The sequence below is a fragment of the Ranitomeya variabilis genome, chromosome 2, assembly GCF_051348905.1.
Source record: "Ranitomeya variabilis isolate aRanVar5 chromosome 2, aRanVar5.hap1, whole genome shotgun sequence".
Taxonomy (NCBI): Eukaryota; Metazoa; Chordata; class Amphibia; order Anura; family Dendrobatidae; genus Ranitomeya; species Ranitomeya variabilis.
Window position 1 is genome coordinate 818038611 of NC_135233.1, and position 15090 is coordinate 818053700.

The 15090-nt window shown below is 40.8% G+C and overlaps 1 protein-coding gene across 6 annotated transcripts in view; it reads right to left on the reverse strand.

The window, feature by feature from the left end:
- Window positions 1–467: 467 nt before the first annotated feature.
- The window catches only part of ZNF451 (zinc finger protein 451), a 93035-nt gene continuing 78412 nt past the window's right edge, over window positions 468–15090 (reverse strand). For all 6 annotated transcript variants that reach the window (XM_077290005.1, XM_077290002.1, XM_077290003.1 and 3 more), the window contains exons 12-16: window positions 12973–13116; window positions 10265–10395; window positions 8754–8940; window positions 1340–1381; window positions 468–909 (exon numbers count right to left, since the gene is read on the reverse strand). In XM_077290005.1, coding sequence (XP_077146120.1) covers window positions 863–909; window positions 1340–1381; window positions 8754–8940; window positions 10265–10395; window positions 12973–13116 — 551 coding nt within the window. In that variant the 3' untranslated portion in view covers window positions 468–862. The remainder of the gene's footprint in view (window positions 910–1339; window positions 1382–8753; window positions 8941–10264; window positions 10396–12972; window positions 13117–15090) is intronic.

The window sequence follows — 15090 nt, forward strand, 5'->3', positions numbered from 1 at the left end:
GGGTTGTCCAGATTAGAAAATCCAAATACATTTACATTGAGAACACTAACATTTACAATGTTTGGAGTGGAAAGTGGTTCTAAAGAGCATGTCTAACTCTAGAGAACTCATTGACTTTTCCTATGTGATGCCGACGCAAAGTTTCCCTACAGCGAACATCGAATGACAGGCGGTCTGTAATGCTGATGTTCATCCAGCAGCCACTTCATAACCCTTCCCTTTAGCTCTGGAGTGACAGCGGCAGTGTTCCCTTGATTGGAAGTAGGGGGTGAGGGTGGTGTAATGGTTTGCCAACTACAGAGACCATTTCCACATTAGGGAAATGCTGCGTGGCATTTTTACATTTTCTTTCCTCATTCAAGCTGCTCTAAAACACTATAAAAAGGTAGCATTTTAGTATCTCAATTACCATTGCTTATATCCTTTCTGTATACTCATCTTTTGAGAAATCAATTTTTTTTTTTTTTTAACAAAAAGTTGCTTAATAAATTTATTTAATAACGCAGTATTACTAAGACCAGTCATATGTGTAATATATACATATTTTCACATTAGATAACATTTATAAAACAAAACTATCATACAGCAAGCTGCATAAAGTTAAAATAAAAGTATAAGAAAATCAACAAAAGAACGAGAAAACAAGAATTCCAAGACAGATGATCTTGGTGTATACATATGGAATTTTCCAGAACTGTGATCTTTTTCTCTTGCAACAAAAGAACCCAAAACAGAGCATAGTTAAGCCTTGTGTTGTCTCCGCAGGAATGTATATTCAGAAATGCAAGTGACAAGTAAACCATTGATATGAATAACAGGAGGAAGAGGAATGTATGTCTAAAAATGTTAATTTCCCCACTTTTCAAATTTCCACCAAACTTCTTCTGATTGCTTCTTCAATGTTGGCTTCTGTGGAAAAACATTAGACATCCAATAGTTATATATGACTCATGTTACCGTACGTGAGGCTGAATGGCTACCATAGGTGTGGTTGGGAAAAAAACAAACAAACACAAATGTTTGTTTTCTCTATTTCTAAAGCATTGAAGCTCCTTCATGTGACCATAAAGTCTCCCTGTTATAATGAGTGGTAAGATGGCACCTCGTGAAGTCAACGACGAACTACTGTCTCCTAGTGGGCATATTCACTAATCTGGAACCTTGCAGGGGTGCACAAAAGTATCAGGAGATGCCAACAGCGGGAGAGCTACTTCTTACTCCTGAGTCCCTGGGTGGGGAATACTGCTGGAGGGCAAAGCGGGAATGAATCCAACATGCAAGGGATCCGTGAATGACAGATGCTAAAGATGGAAGCTGATGGAAAATGATGATGACAAACCTTCATCCAGCTCAGCTTTGCCGATTTCCATCTCATCAGGGTCTGGAACAAGAAAACAGTTTGTATATTACAATTACAAATATAAAAAATACAATATATATTTTTTTTCAGAATCTGTGCTGCTCTATAAACATCTGTCACTCTTCAGTCACAACAGATTGAGTATCTGTATTGATAGCTATCTCCCAGCACCTATCATATAGTGAAGAAAAGCAGGGTAATAAGTCACACTGTCGGCTATACTGGATGGTAGAATAGCGGAGACGCAGAATACGAGATGTGGGACATAACATGCATGACCTATAATGACGTTCATGCATCATCTCCACTGTGAAGAACAGGTTTATATTTTCTAGTGTGAGTACAACCTCTGGAGATAAGGTTCACCAAGGGCAATTATTCCAATTCTTTTTACGTTCCTTACAGAATAAGTGGGAACAGAAAACTTCTAGTCTATGGGCAAAGACTTTTTTTTTTTTTTTTTTTTTTACTATAATGAAGACACCAATGCTGTCTTGATGGCCAAAAATTCGGAATGTGTCCCCTACTGCCAGAAAGTGGTCTTCATAATGCTTCTCCTGTAGAGTGAACTGGACAGATCATTTCTAGCAATCTCCTGGCAGACAGCAAAGTAGATTCCTAAATATAAGTTTTACCTAACCCATAAATTGATTTTTTCATTTTTCCTCCTCAATATGGTATAGGAGACCACCTATGCTATCTGCCCCTTGATGCAGACACAATAAAACTTGGTTAAAAATTAAAATTTTCTATTTAACCCCTTCACGTTTATTTAAAATGGGATGGAATAGTTCCTCGGAGTGTCTGAGATGCCATATGGAAGAAGCAGACTTTATACATATGATTTGGGGTTGTCCGGTTGTTCAGTCCTTTTGGAGTGAGGTGACCTCACTACTTACCTCTCTGGTACATATTTCTGTCCCTTTGACTCCATTAATGTGCTTGTTTGGAATACTGGAGGAAGAGACATGGGGACACCATACTCAAATTTTTGAGAGAAACTTTTTCTGGCAAGGAAACTGATAGCACTGCGTTGGATGGGAAACAGCCAACTCTCTTAGGGCTTGGATTGATTTGGTGAACTCAATAATACCTTATGAGCGTACGTTATACCAAAATAGAGGTTGCCCGGGGAAATTTGGTAAGATTTGGGATATATGGAACTCATCATACTCCACCATGTCACCAAGAGACAGATAGCCTAGCTCCACTATAATGGAAGGTAAACATTAATTTGCATTGATTCACGCCTTGTTGTCGCTACTTTGAAATGTTATTCCAGTGGAATTGGTTTTGGCAGTAGCTCAGTGTTAGAGTTTTACTACAGGTTTTTTTTGTTTGTTTTTTTCTAGACATACTACACTATTTTAAGTTTTGGAAGAACAGGCCTATGCACCAAGATGTGTATTGATAAGATTTATTGTTTACATTTATATTGGCTTGATTGCAAGCAAAAAATGTATGTCTCTTTTTTCTTATGTTTAATAAACGAATTAAAAAAAATAAAATAATAATTAAATTTTTTTATTACCTTACTACCCACATAAAAAGAAAACATTTGTTCCTCAGCTCATGACCAGAACAGACACTATACTGATGATACTTCTATAATTCTTGTCGGCTTTGCTTTATAGATTGGGAGAGAAAAGGCAATTATCTTATCATTAGTGGGCTAGCCAAATTGTAGTGCAGAAGTCTTCAAAATACAGTATAGTATACGCAGAAAAGTGTCACGGGGCACTGTTCAGGGTAGACTCGCAGATGTTAACCCCTTAATCCCATATGACATACTATCCGTCAAGGTGACCTGGGACTTAATCCCAGGGACGGGATAGTACGTCATAGCGATCATAGCTATCGCAGCTGACATCCGGCACTATGTGCCAGGAGCGGTCACGGACAGCCCCCGGCACATTGCGATCAAACATGATCGCAGTGTTACGGCGGTATAGGGAAGCATCTTTAGTGATCGAAACGCGTCGCTCTTGTCCCGCTGTGCTTCTGGAGAGCATATTTCCACTGCTTTTAAATTGGCAAAATATAGTTTCAAGCCTGAATTTTACAGATATGGAGCTGGAACAAGTTCTTTTTTTTTTCCTTCAAAACTTTAACCCCTGTACAGTGATGTGGACTTAAGGCCCCGTCACACTTAGCGACGCTGCAGCGATACAGACAACGATGTCGCTGTTTAGTCGCTGTGTGGTCGCTGGGGAGCTGTCACACAGACAGCTCTCCAGCGACCAACGATGCCGAGGTCCCCGGGTAACCAGGGTAAACATCGGGTTGCTAAGCGCAGGGCCGCGCTTAGTAACCCGATGTTTACCCTGGTTACCAGTGTAAAATGTAAAAAAACAAACACTACATACTCACCTTCGCGTCCCCCGGCGTCCACTTCCTGCACTGACTGAGCGCCTGCACTGACTGAGCGCCGGCCCTAACAGCAGAGCGGTGACGTCACCGCTGTGCTGTGCTTTCACTTTACGGCCGGCAGTCAGTCAGTGCAGGAAGCAGACAGCAAGGGACCTGACGGACACCGGAATGTGAGTATGTAGTGTTTGTTTTTTTTTACATTTACGATGGTAACCAGGGTAAACATCGGGTTACTAAGCGCGTCCCTGCGCTTAGTAACCCGATGTTTACCCTGGTTACCAGTGAAGACATCGCTGAATCCGTGTCACACACACCGATTCAGCGATGTCAGCGGGACCTCAACGATCAAAAAAAGGTCCAGGCCATTCCGACACGACCAGCGATCTCACAGCAGGGGCCTGGTCGCTGGTACGTGTCAAACATAGCGAGATCGCTACTGAGACTTGTGACTCAGCAGCGATCTCGCTAGCGACCTCGCTTAGTGTGACGGGGGCTTTACACAGGGGTCCCAGGGCAGATGCCATGGAGTCATCTGCTCCCTGATTGAGCATGTTGGCGGCAAGAAACGGTATCACATGAGGTCAATACCAAGAGTTCACATCAGGGACAAAATCAGAAAGCGAGTGGGTAAAATAAAAGCAGACGGTCAGAAAACTGTATATACAAAATAGCAAACTGTAACTAGGTCTAACTGAACTATATATCTGGCAGCCAGAGACAGTTTGCTGGGATTTATAAAGAAAGGAGCCCAGCCCATGGATCCCAACAGAAAGTTAATTACATTATAAGCTCACAGTAGCAAAACATGTGGACAGGAAAGTGGTAACTAGTCTCAGCAATCATACAGCCAAAACAGTATTTTCTAGCAACCAGGGCAGAGATAGCAGCAGCATGTTTGAGTCATGAATCAAAATCACTCATACAAGTCCATGGGTACGTGAAAATCACAGACAGCACACAGATGTGAACCAAAACACTAATAAAACTACGACCTTTTTTTTTTTTTTTTGGCATACGAGAAAAATAAAAAAATAAAAAGATGTCTGAATTACTGAATTAGGCTGGACTTTCTCTGCCTTTGCATCGGTCTTGTAAAGGTCAATTCCTTAACCCCTTACAGCCATGTGTATAGATGTCCATGATCTAAGGGTGGATGACATATTACCCATGTCCAATTGTTGGGAACACAAGTGATGGGGCTCGCACAGATCATGAAAATGGTCCCAAGCCTGCTGTTGCTTATTTGAGGTCTTGAGAAATGGAAAAACGTTACGAAGAGTCTGATGCATATGTGCAAAAGATACCGAAACAACAGATGAGATACACTTTGCTGTTTCCATGAATTAAAATATATTCAACCCGCATTGCAAATTAGGTTAAATAACAAAACTTAGAAACTTTTTACAATGAATTAAAAAAAACAATTTAAATATTACACCACAAAGAATATAGCAAGTGATGTCTCCAATTTCACACAAAATGTAATTTCTAATGATTACTGCAGACTCAGAATTATTAAACTGCTCCATGACGAGCATATAATACTTAATTGAGCTTTATTTGGCTGCTATGACCTGCAGAAGATGTGATGCAAAGCCAGACCTTAGCTTCTTGCAGCGTTCATGACGAAGCTTGGCTCATTCAACACCACAAGTACTGGCCTCTCTCACTAATATTTCAGGGTTTGTGAGCTGCAATTGCCTTCATCAAATGCAACCAAAATTTTCTATATGGTACAAGTCAGGCAACGATGATGGCCACTCCAAAATATTCCAGCACTACTGCTGAATTCAAGTCTTGGTCAACACCATGAGGTATGCTTCTAATCACTGTCCTGTTGGAAGGTCCAATGATAGCTTCAGTTTCCTCACAGAAGACATGATGTTTCCTTTTAGGATTACCTGGTGCCTACTTGTATCCACACTCTGGTTAACAGTGTCCGAAGAAACAAAGGAACCCTCAGAGCATCATCGAGCCACCACCATGCTTCACTGGAAGGTTTTCTTTTCACCACATGCCAAATTCTTCCTCCTCCAGCCACCCCACTGTTCTATAAGCCCCTACAAAAGTTCCAGTGGTGTTTTAATGCTACACAGAGCAGAATCACACTTGTGTGTGGCAGCAGGCTTTGTTTCATTATGCAAAGTAAGGCACATACTAAATGTCTCCAAGACACACACAGTTAACCCTAAAACACAGATAAAGTCAGATCCAATAAGATCAAACCATAAGACTAACACAACAATTTGAGCATCCTTCTTCATGGAGTAATTAAACAAAATTGGAACTTTCCGGGACTATAGATCCCCAGGATGTCTGGAGGAGGAAAAAATTAAGAATCCACAAAAAAGGACACCACTTTCAGAGAATCGTGGTAGTGGCTTGATGCTCTGGGGTTGCTTTGCTTTCCCTGACATTGAAAACCTGCAGAATGTAGAGGACAAGATTTAATCAAATATCAGTAAATCATAAAAAACAAACAAACAAAAAAACCCGCCAAACCTTCATTTCAAGGATCTGAAGCTTCGGCATCATAAAACATTCCAACAGGACAATGGCATGGCTTGGCTTCAAAAGGAGTCCTGAAAGATTCTGAAGTTAGGTGTCACATTTGCCTGGCATGAACCCCATAGAAAATGTTTGGCATGAGGGGGAGTGTCCGACGGCCATGTGAATAGTACACATTGAACTTTGCTCCGCTCTGCATCCTGTCATTTCCACAAGTATTAGTGAAATGCTGATTTAATTGCACCGGAAGCTAGGGGAAAGTCCCTGGAATGTACAGGGCAGCATTGAAATCCACTCAGGAATGACGAGAAGCAAGCATCAGAAGGAGTAGAGTCGATATAGCTGCCTTCCAACATGGCGCCTCCTCTACCCAACAACAGCCAGAGTGAGAGGCTGAGACTGCTGCAGAAAAACAGATTTGCTAGGTTGACCTTAGACCCCAATGACCCTTCAGATGATTTACAACCTGATGAGGTATTCTCCCTGGAAGAAAGAGAGAGATACTGGAGTATGTGCAGGGAAGGCAATATGGCACCGCTCACAGTAACCGTTAAACAGAGAAGTGCAGGAAATACAGAGCATTAACACCTATGGAGAAGCTACTCCAGCCAATGCTTCTGGGCAAGATCCTACACCAAAAGATGTTTTCTCTTCTGTAAAATCCGGCAGCTTCATTACAAACTATCAACAAACATGGGAGGGCTTAGAGAGAACATTAACCTCATCACACAAGACATGTAGAGAATAAACAGCATTGAACTGGAGGAAAGTTCTGTTGAGGATCAAATGCCTGCTATACATAAAGATCACAGGAGAGATCTTCAAAATATCTATGACCTAGAGAATAGGCTTCGGCAAAATAACATACGTTTATTCGGGGTTCCTGAAAAAGCAGAGGGTCGTAATTCATTTGATTTTTTTTTTTTTTTAAAACCTGGCCGACTACAATGTTCATTTAGTCAGGGTTCCTGAAAAAGCAGAGGGTCGTAATTCATTTGATTTTTTTAAAACCTGGCCAACTACAATGTTCAGCAAAGACCAACTCAATTTTTTGCAACTGAAAGAGCTCACAGAGTTCCTACACATCCGTTGCCACTGATGGCTGCACCAGGGCCTGTACTCAACAAAATTACAAAATTTTGACGATAGGGACCACACTCTTCACTTACCATTGATGGAATAACAATATCCATTTATCCTGACTTTTCAACAGAAGTTTAGAAGAGGAGGGCCAAGTTCTGGGATATAAAAAGGAAGTTCAGTGAAAAGCAAATTTCCTATTCTATGATCTACCCTGCTTGGCTCAGAGTGGTTGGATTTCATATGTTTGACTCCCCTCCAGATGCTTTATCATGGTTGGATGCCAATGAGAGATCTCTGTAAAATGAAGCTAGATAAGAGGACTTCTAGGAGGCTTTGTCCAAGTACTTTTCATATACCATTATGAAAGTCTATACTATACTTGTTTTGCAAATCGATTCTATTCCGCTACTCCACTATTAGCGGCAAATGTTGAGACATGATAATATATTTACCTGCGTTATTGTACATGCAAACTGGTCTTCTTTTAAGGGCAGTCAGGTGGGTAATTAGTCCTAATTCTCAGAGGAATGTGTCAATATTTTTATTTGAAGTACTTCCTCACAGAATGGAAAACTCGGTCCTCCAGAATGGTCTCCGCTCCCAATCACTCTATTACTAGAACATCCTGATTACTCTATACTTTGTAATACCTGACTGGCTCACTGACGTCACTGTATGTATAAAGGAATAGCTCCTTAAAATTGAATAGCAGTTGCTCTCGGGTACCTCAGCTCAGCTCCTAACTGATTCAATGGGAGCAGAGTTGCAGCACCCAGGAATGGAAACTGTCCCACCAGCATCCATCTGGCCGTTCATAGAGTCGATAGCAGATGATCGGTGGGGTGTTGGATCTCCAACAATCTGATATTAATGAGAATGGAAGGCCTAAATTAAATTTACCGTTAAGTAAACACTTCCAGAAAAATAAAAACAGCAGTGAGACACAGCAATACTGTCTAATAGTTAGACAGTGCTCTCTTGGTTGGCTCACTTTGTACCAGAAGTTTTCACCAAAATGGATACATTTTTTTTCAGCAAGGTATCGCTTGTTTGGTCCCACCCATTTTACCATACTTTTCAGTGATGCCACGACCCCTTGCCAGACAAGGCGTAAAAATTGTTTAAAAAGCATACATTTGGCGCAAGTCCGCAAGAAATTACAGCAGAATTCTGGCATTTTGGCTTAATAAGTAAGTCCCTGTATTTCTTCTAATTAGTTTAGGATTCAGAATTTTCAGCCACTTACTAACTGTGCAGTTTGGACCAGCCGTTCAACACAAATCAAATACGGACCACCGCTCAACGCTAATATTATTTACAATGAAGTAAACAGAAAAATAAAGTCAAGAAGAGCAGCTTTATTAATGATGTAGTTAAAGGTCTCCTTTTTCTTGGATAATTGATGCCTTTTGCACATGCAATGATTTCATACCTTGTGTTGTTTCCGCTATGCTGTTCAGGATGGCACACATTACATCTCCTCCTAAATGGTGTGGGTTAAGGACATGAGCAAGCCGCTGGGTTTTATTGAATTGGTTTTGCAACTCCAGAAAACCTTTATCACCTGATAGAATAGTGAAAGGGATTTGCTTGGGTAGTTTCTCATCTAGGCGACCTGCCTAAAAGCAAACACAAACATAAGGATTTCCACAATGTCATGTGTGATGCCCATTACATATCAAGTATAGTAAGATGAAAACGGAGGTATCACTCATGCGCTGCTAATGGCGAATTGTCGGTAATTTTTTTTTTTTTTTAATCTAAACAGGTTTAAAAGTTAACGCGTTTTGAGGTCACGCAGGATCTCTTCATCAGGACAAATCCTGGTGAGACTGTATGGTTAAGCTGTCCTTTATGCTGTGTCTACTGAAAAAAGCCACCATCCAAGCAAAGTTTGGCGGCTTTTTTTTTTTTTTCAGTAGACAGCATAAAGAACAGCTTAACCAGTCTCACCAGGTTTTGTCCCGATGAAGCGGTCATGCGTGACCTCGAAATGCGTTGACTTTTAAACCTGTTTAAATAGACGAATTTCATTTTACCGACAATTCGCCATCAGCAGCGCATGAGTGATACCTCCGTTTACATCTCTATATCCATGGTATTTTCCTTGACCGGTATCTGTGCAGCAGCTGTTATATGCCCGTTATATGTTGCCACTCAGCAACCCAACAAGGTGAGTTTATCTCCGCTTTTTCTGACACCCCATTGTCTCCAGATAAAATCTTATTACGCTTTTTTCTGTCCCAGTTTCTCCCTTCCGTGTGTAATTAAAAGGTTATAGTCCTAAAACCTATAAATGTAGAAATGAAATGTCATTTTATTTATACATATTTATTTTACATTATCAGATTCATATTTACAGTCATGAGGATAACTAAGTATAACCTTGTAAAATTCTATGGGTTCATGTGTCAGGACATAATGAAAGATTTGAACCATTAACATGCTGAAGCCTTTAGACTACGAGCTGTAGCTCTTTGGGCATTTGCCATTTCTCCAAGTAATGCATCATCTGAACTTTTGTTGATTGTGAAGTGACGTTCACTCCTGGGAAGATATTCAACTATCTAGAATGTTTTCAGCTTGTGAAAAATCTCTCTCACCGTAGAATGATGAGCTGCAAAATGACTTCACAACACTTCCTAAATTGATGGAAAGCAACAATTGCTTCTCCAACATCATCGCCTTTAGCTCCTTTGCATAGTGTAACACATGAATGAATACTCCAGACCAGCCATTGCCAAACTTCTCTTATCAAAGTGGTCACACTTGCTGATGAATAAATAATCAAGAGGATTTGATTAGCAGCACTTGACTGCTACTTTCCCTCTTAATTCCTATGGAAGCAGTTAGGGTGTATTTCATTTTTTCGCATACTGCTTCTGCATTTCAATAACCATTGGTTAGTAATAACATGGTGTAGAAACACTAAACGGAACTTACATGCATGCAAATAGCAAAGTCAGCTGCATTTTTCAATCTGCTGCAGTGAGGATGAAGGAAAAAACAGCCAATGTTCACAAGATATTTATAAATCTTGCAGGTCACAGGGGGCTTCCAATTGCTTCCTCCACCTTCAAACAAAATAAAAAAAAGTATAGAAGTATAGTTAATTAGATACATTTTAACAAGCTCGTGACCAGCTACATTTGATATTTTCGGAATTAGAATCCTTACATAGGTATTCTCATCCCCAAGATCCCATCTTGATATGTAATAGGGATAATAATGATTATAATAATGTCTCCGATTAGAAATGTAGTATCGTTCGAGTCACCATGTTGCTTATCCCATGTGCAGGGCATTGCAGTAGCTTAGGTATCCACGGTTACGACCACTCAGTGACAGTTCAGAGTGGTCATACCCATGGATACGTAAGCTACTGCAATGCCTGCACATGGGAATAGCCATATAGCGAATCAGACAAACTATACTACATTTCTAATTGGAGGTATTTGCCATTACTACACCTACTACACATTGGGATGGGATTTTGGAGATGGGAATACTACTTTAACTTTCTCATTCGGTCATTCAAATAATATTTGCATTTTTTTTCCTTAATCCTTTACATCACATTTTTATTCTATAGCTGTTTTCCTTTATATTGTTGTCAGATATAAGAAATGTAAATGTGTCTGTTTTTCACGTTTTAGCCATTTTACTCTACTCTCTATTACAATTATTTTATGGATGAAATATTCACCCCCTATTGTCAGCAGAGTAGGTACCAACAGCTAATCAGACCGGTGATAGCTTTTTTTTTTTTTTTTTTCACATTATGCCCCTTCCATAAGGTCATAAAAAAAACACTTCAAACAGTGAAACATATTTTCTTTTTTCTTTAATTGCTAATATCCCCTATAACTGGGGCTGATATTTTAACCATAGTTACAGGGCAAATTCAGTCTCCTGCCAGCAGTGTAGATCTGAGCTGGGTGCATTGCCTTTATTTTATGCAAATTACTTTTACAAATGAATACGGTCATGTTATTATTATTTCTGAAACAAGATGCATACAGCTGCAGACATCTGCGGTCACCTCATGTATTTCATGGAAAAAGCCAACACAATTTTGCTACTTTTTGACTGAAAATATCCAAATAGAGTTCCCCTTATTGAACCGTTTCTTAGCTTCAATTTGAGTTTTAGGTAAAAAAACTGATGCCAGCAACGTGAATGAGAATCATGAAGTCCAAAGCACATGCTGCTTATTTGTGAATAGCAGATTTGGTCTATTCTTTCAGTGTTTTTGCTGCAGATTTTACCCATACTAATGATTGGGGAAAAATTTATACCAAAAACGCATGTGGAATAATGTACCAAAAATGTGCCTATTTTAAGCAGCGCTTTTCCTGCTAAGAGATGCAGAAATGTATGCATCAAATACTTAACGTGTGCACATACCCGTAGGGTATGTGCACACGTTGCGGATTTTTGTTGCGCGGATTCTGCAGAATCCCAGGTAAAACGTCCTGCGTTTTACCTGCGGATTTTGGGCGGAATTCGCCTGTGTTTTTACACCTGCGGATTCCCATTATGGAATAGGTGTAAAACGCTGCGGAATCCACGCAAAGAATTAACATGCTGTGGAAAATAAACCGCTGCGCTTCTGCGGATTTGGTTTTCCATAGGTTTACATGGTACTGTACACCGCATGGAAAACTGATGCGAATCCACAGTGGCCAAATCCTCAAGGTGTTCACATACCCCAAGAGTGACAGCACACATTATACAAAAAACTCTTAACTGACCATTCTCTCCCCCGATCCCGCATACACAGCACACCGAGTCAGGCTATGTGTGCATGTGCTCTCAATAGAGAGGAGTAAATTACAGTCAGACTCCTCTTCCTAAGCACAAAATAATAATAAAGGTCTATTGCTTCACACTCTGACATCGTTGGGTCAAGGCCTCCATTTATGTTAGATTTTAGCAGTTGAATCCGCCAATTCCAATATTGTCTAAACTACAGGGCCAACTTAAAGAAGCAGCTTTCCCCAAACCCAACAAATTATGTATGTGATGTAGTGTAGATGTGACTTACCAATTGAAGTCACTCTGATCCGCTTCTTGCTCACGTGACGGTCTTCAGCCGGCCGGGCATTTCTGCTCGGTAACTGACAGAATCCTTTCAGAACCGGGTAAATCCAAAGTAAAAATGTAGGTATTCCTTATTCCAGCAACTCCATGCTGTCCTGCCCGCCACTAAACCTGTCAGGTTGCCTGAGATAAATGTTGAATCTCAGTCAGCTAAAGAAAGGTTATCTACTGCTGTAGTCCGCTCCTCCATGGTGTCCTGTCAGGTTCAGAGCAATGTGCCTTCATGTTCCTGACAGGAAGCTGCTCTCACCGTGGGCCTCGAGACGATTTAAGCAGCCTGTCCTTCTACATGTCAGCTGGGAAACCGCTATGGCAGCTGACATTTCAATCCCCGACTAAATAAAGCTAACATTTTTGGTAAAGTACTTAGCAAAATTTCTAATATTTAAATGCATTTTATTTCTATATTTAATTACATTTCTCAGAGAAACCCTTTAAGTCACTAGCTTTCAAATGTGCGCAGTGTGTATTGATGCCTGGGTATTCGTTTTATAAAGATTTTAGTAGAGAATTTCATTATATGCCAGTATAGATAGAAAAAGGTTTACCTTGAAATCCCCAGACAAACGTTCCCTGGTTCAATTGTCCCGGCAGGTGAGTAAAAATTTGTGCCCAGTTGTCCAAGTCCACGAACACTATGTGGGTCATTGTTTGCAGAAGTTCCAAATCGGGTAATTCACCTCCCTCAATATCTAGTAGAGGACAGAACACCTGGACATCAGAGGCTAGGAGTGCTTTCAGCAAGTAAGAGCTTATTTTTACACAAGTTAGTGGTTACACGGAGTTACCAGAAAATGCTGCTTTAAAGAGGACCTTTCACCAGGTTGAGCATGTTAAACCGATAGCGACGACAAACTTGATTAAAGGGAACTCGTCATGTGAAAAATTGCTATTAATCTGCAGGTCAACAGCCTTCTGAACCTGTCCAGAGCCGACACTTTGAGCCCCGCTGCTGGGGGGAAATTAACTGTATTCCTCCTGGCAGCATTCTGCGTTCAGTCACCGGGTCAGCGCCAGTTCAGTCATTGCTCTGCGTAAAGTGAGCTGCGCCCCTTACACTGACTGACTGCCAGCCCAAATGATGAGCTAACACAGTCAGTGTGGAAGAAGTGGTTACAGCAGTTTATATACAGAGCGGTGACTAAATCCACATCGGCGTAACCTCCATAACTGACCACTGGCGGGAGGAAAAAGCCAGCCAAGAACCTGGAGAACACGATCATGGCCGTTTTTTTCCGGGCACTGATCACAGTTATTCAATGAATAACGGCGATTATGTAAAAGGGAAGGGGAAAAAGAAAGTGTGCCAGAAATGAAAAAAACAAAAACAAAACATTTTTCTCTTTGACAATGATATACAGTGGGGGAAATAAGTATTTGATCCCTTGCTGATTTTGTACGTTTGTCAACTGACAAAGATATGAACACTCATTTTAAGGGTAGGTTAATTTTAACATTCAGAGATAGAATATCAAAAGTAAAGTCCAAAAAAATCACATTGTATAAATTATATAAATGTATATGCATTTTGCAGTGAGAAATAAGTATTTGATCCCCTACCAATCATGAAGAGTTCTGGCTTCTACAGACCGGTTAGACGCTCCTAATCAACTCGTTACCTGCATTAAAGACAGCGGTCTTACATAGTCACCTTTATAAAAGACTTATATATATATATATATATATATATATACACACACACACATATATATATATACACTCACCGGCCACTTTATTAGGTACACCTGTCCAACCTCTTGTCAACACTTAATTTCTAATCAGCCAATCACATGGCGGCAACTCAGTGCATTTAGGCATGTAGACATGGTCAAGACAATCTCCTGCAGTTCAAACCGAGCATCAGTATGGGGAAGAAAGGTGATTTGAGTGCCTTTGAACGTGGCATGGTTGTTGGTGCCAGAAGGGCTGGTCTGAGTATTTCAGAAACTGCTGATCTACTGGGATTTTCACGCACAACCATCTCTAGGGTTTACAGAGAATGGTCCGAAAAAGAAAAAAAATCCAGTGAGCGGCAGTTCTGTGGGCGGAAATGCCTTGTTGATGCCAGAGGTCAGAGGAGAATGGGCAGACTGGTTCGAGCTGATAGAAAGGCAACAGTGACTCAAATCGCCACCCGTTACAACCAAGGTAGGCCTAAGAGCATCTCTGAACGCACAGTGCGTCGAACTTTGAGGCAGATGGGCTACAGCAGCAGAAGACCACACCGGGTACCACTCCTTTCAGCTAAGAACAGGAAACGGAGGCTACAATTTGTACAAGCTCATCGAAATTGGACAGTAGAAGATTGGAAAAACGTTGCTTGGTCTGATGAGTCTCGATTTCTGCTGCGACATTCGGATGGTAGGGTCAGAATTTGGCGTAAACAACATGAAAGCATGGATCCATCCTGCCTTGTATGGAGCATCTTTGGGATGTGCAGCCGACAAATCTGCGGCAACTGTGTGATGCCATCATGTCAATATGGACCAAAATCTCTGAGGAATGCTTCCAGCACCTTGTTGAATCTATGCCACGAAGAATTGAGGCAGTTCTGAAGGCAAAAGGGGGTCCAACCCGTTACTAGCATGGTGTACCTAATAAAGTGGCCGGTGAGTGTGTGTATATATATATATATATATATGTTCGGCACAAGATCAACACTTCCT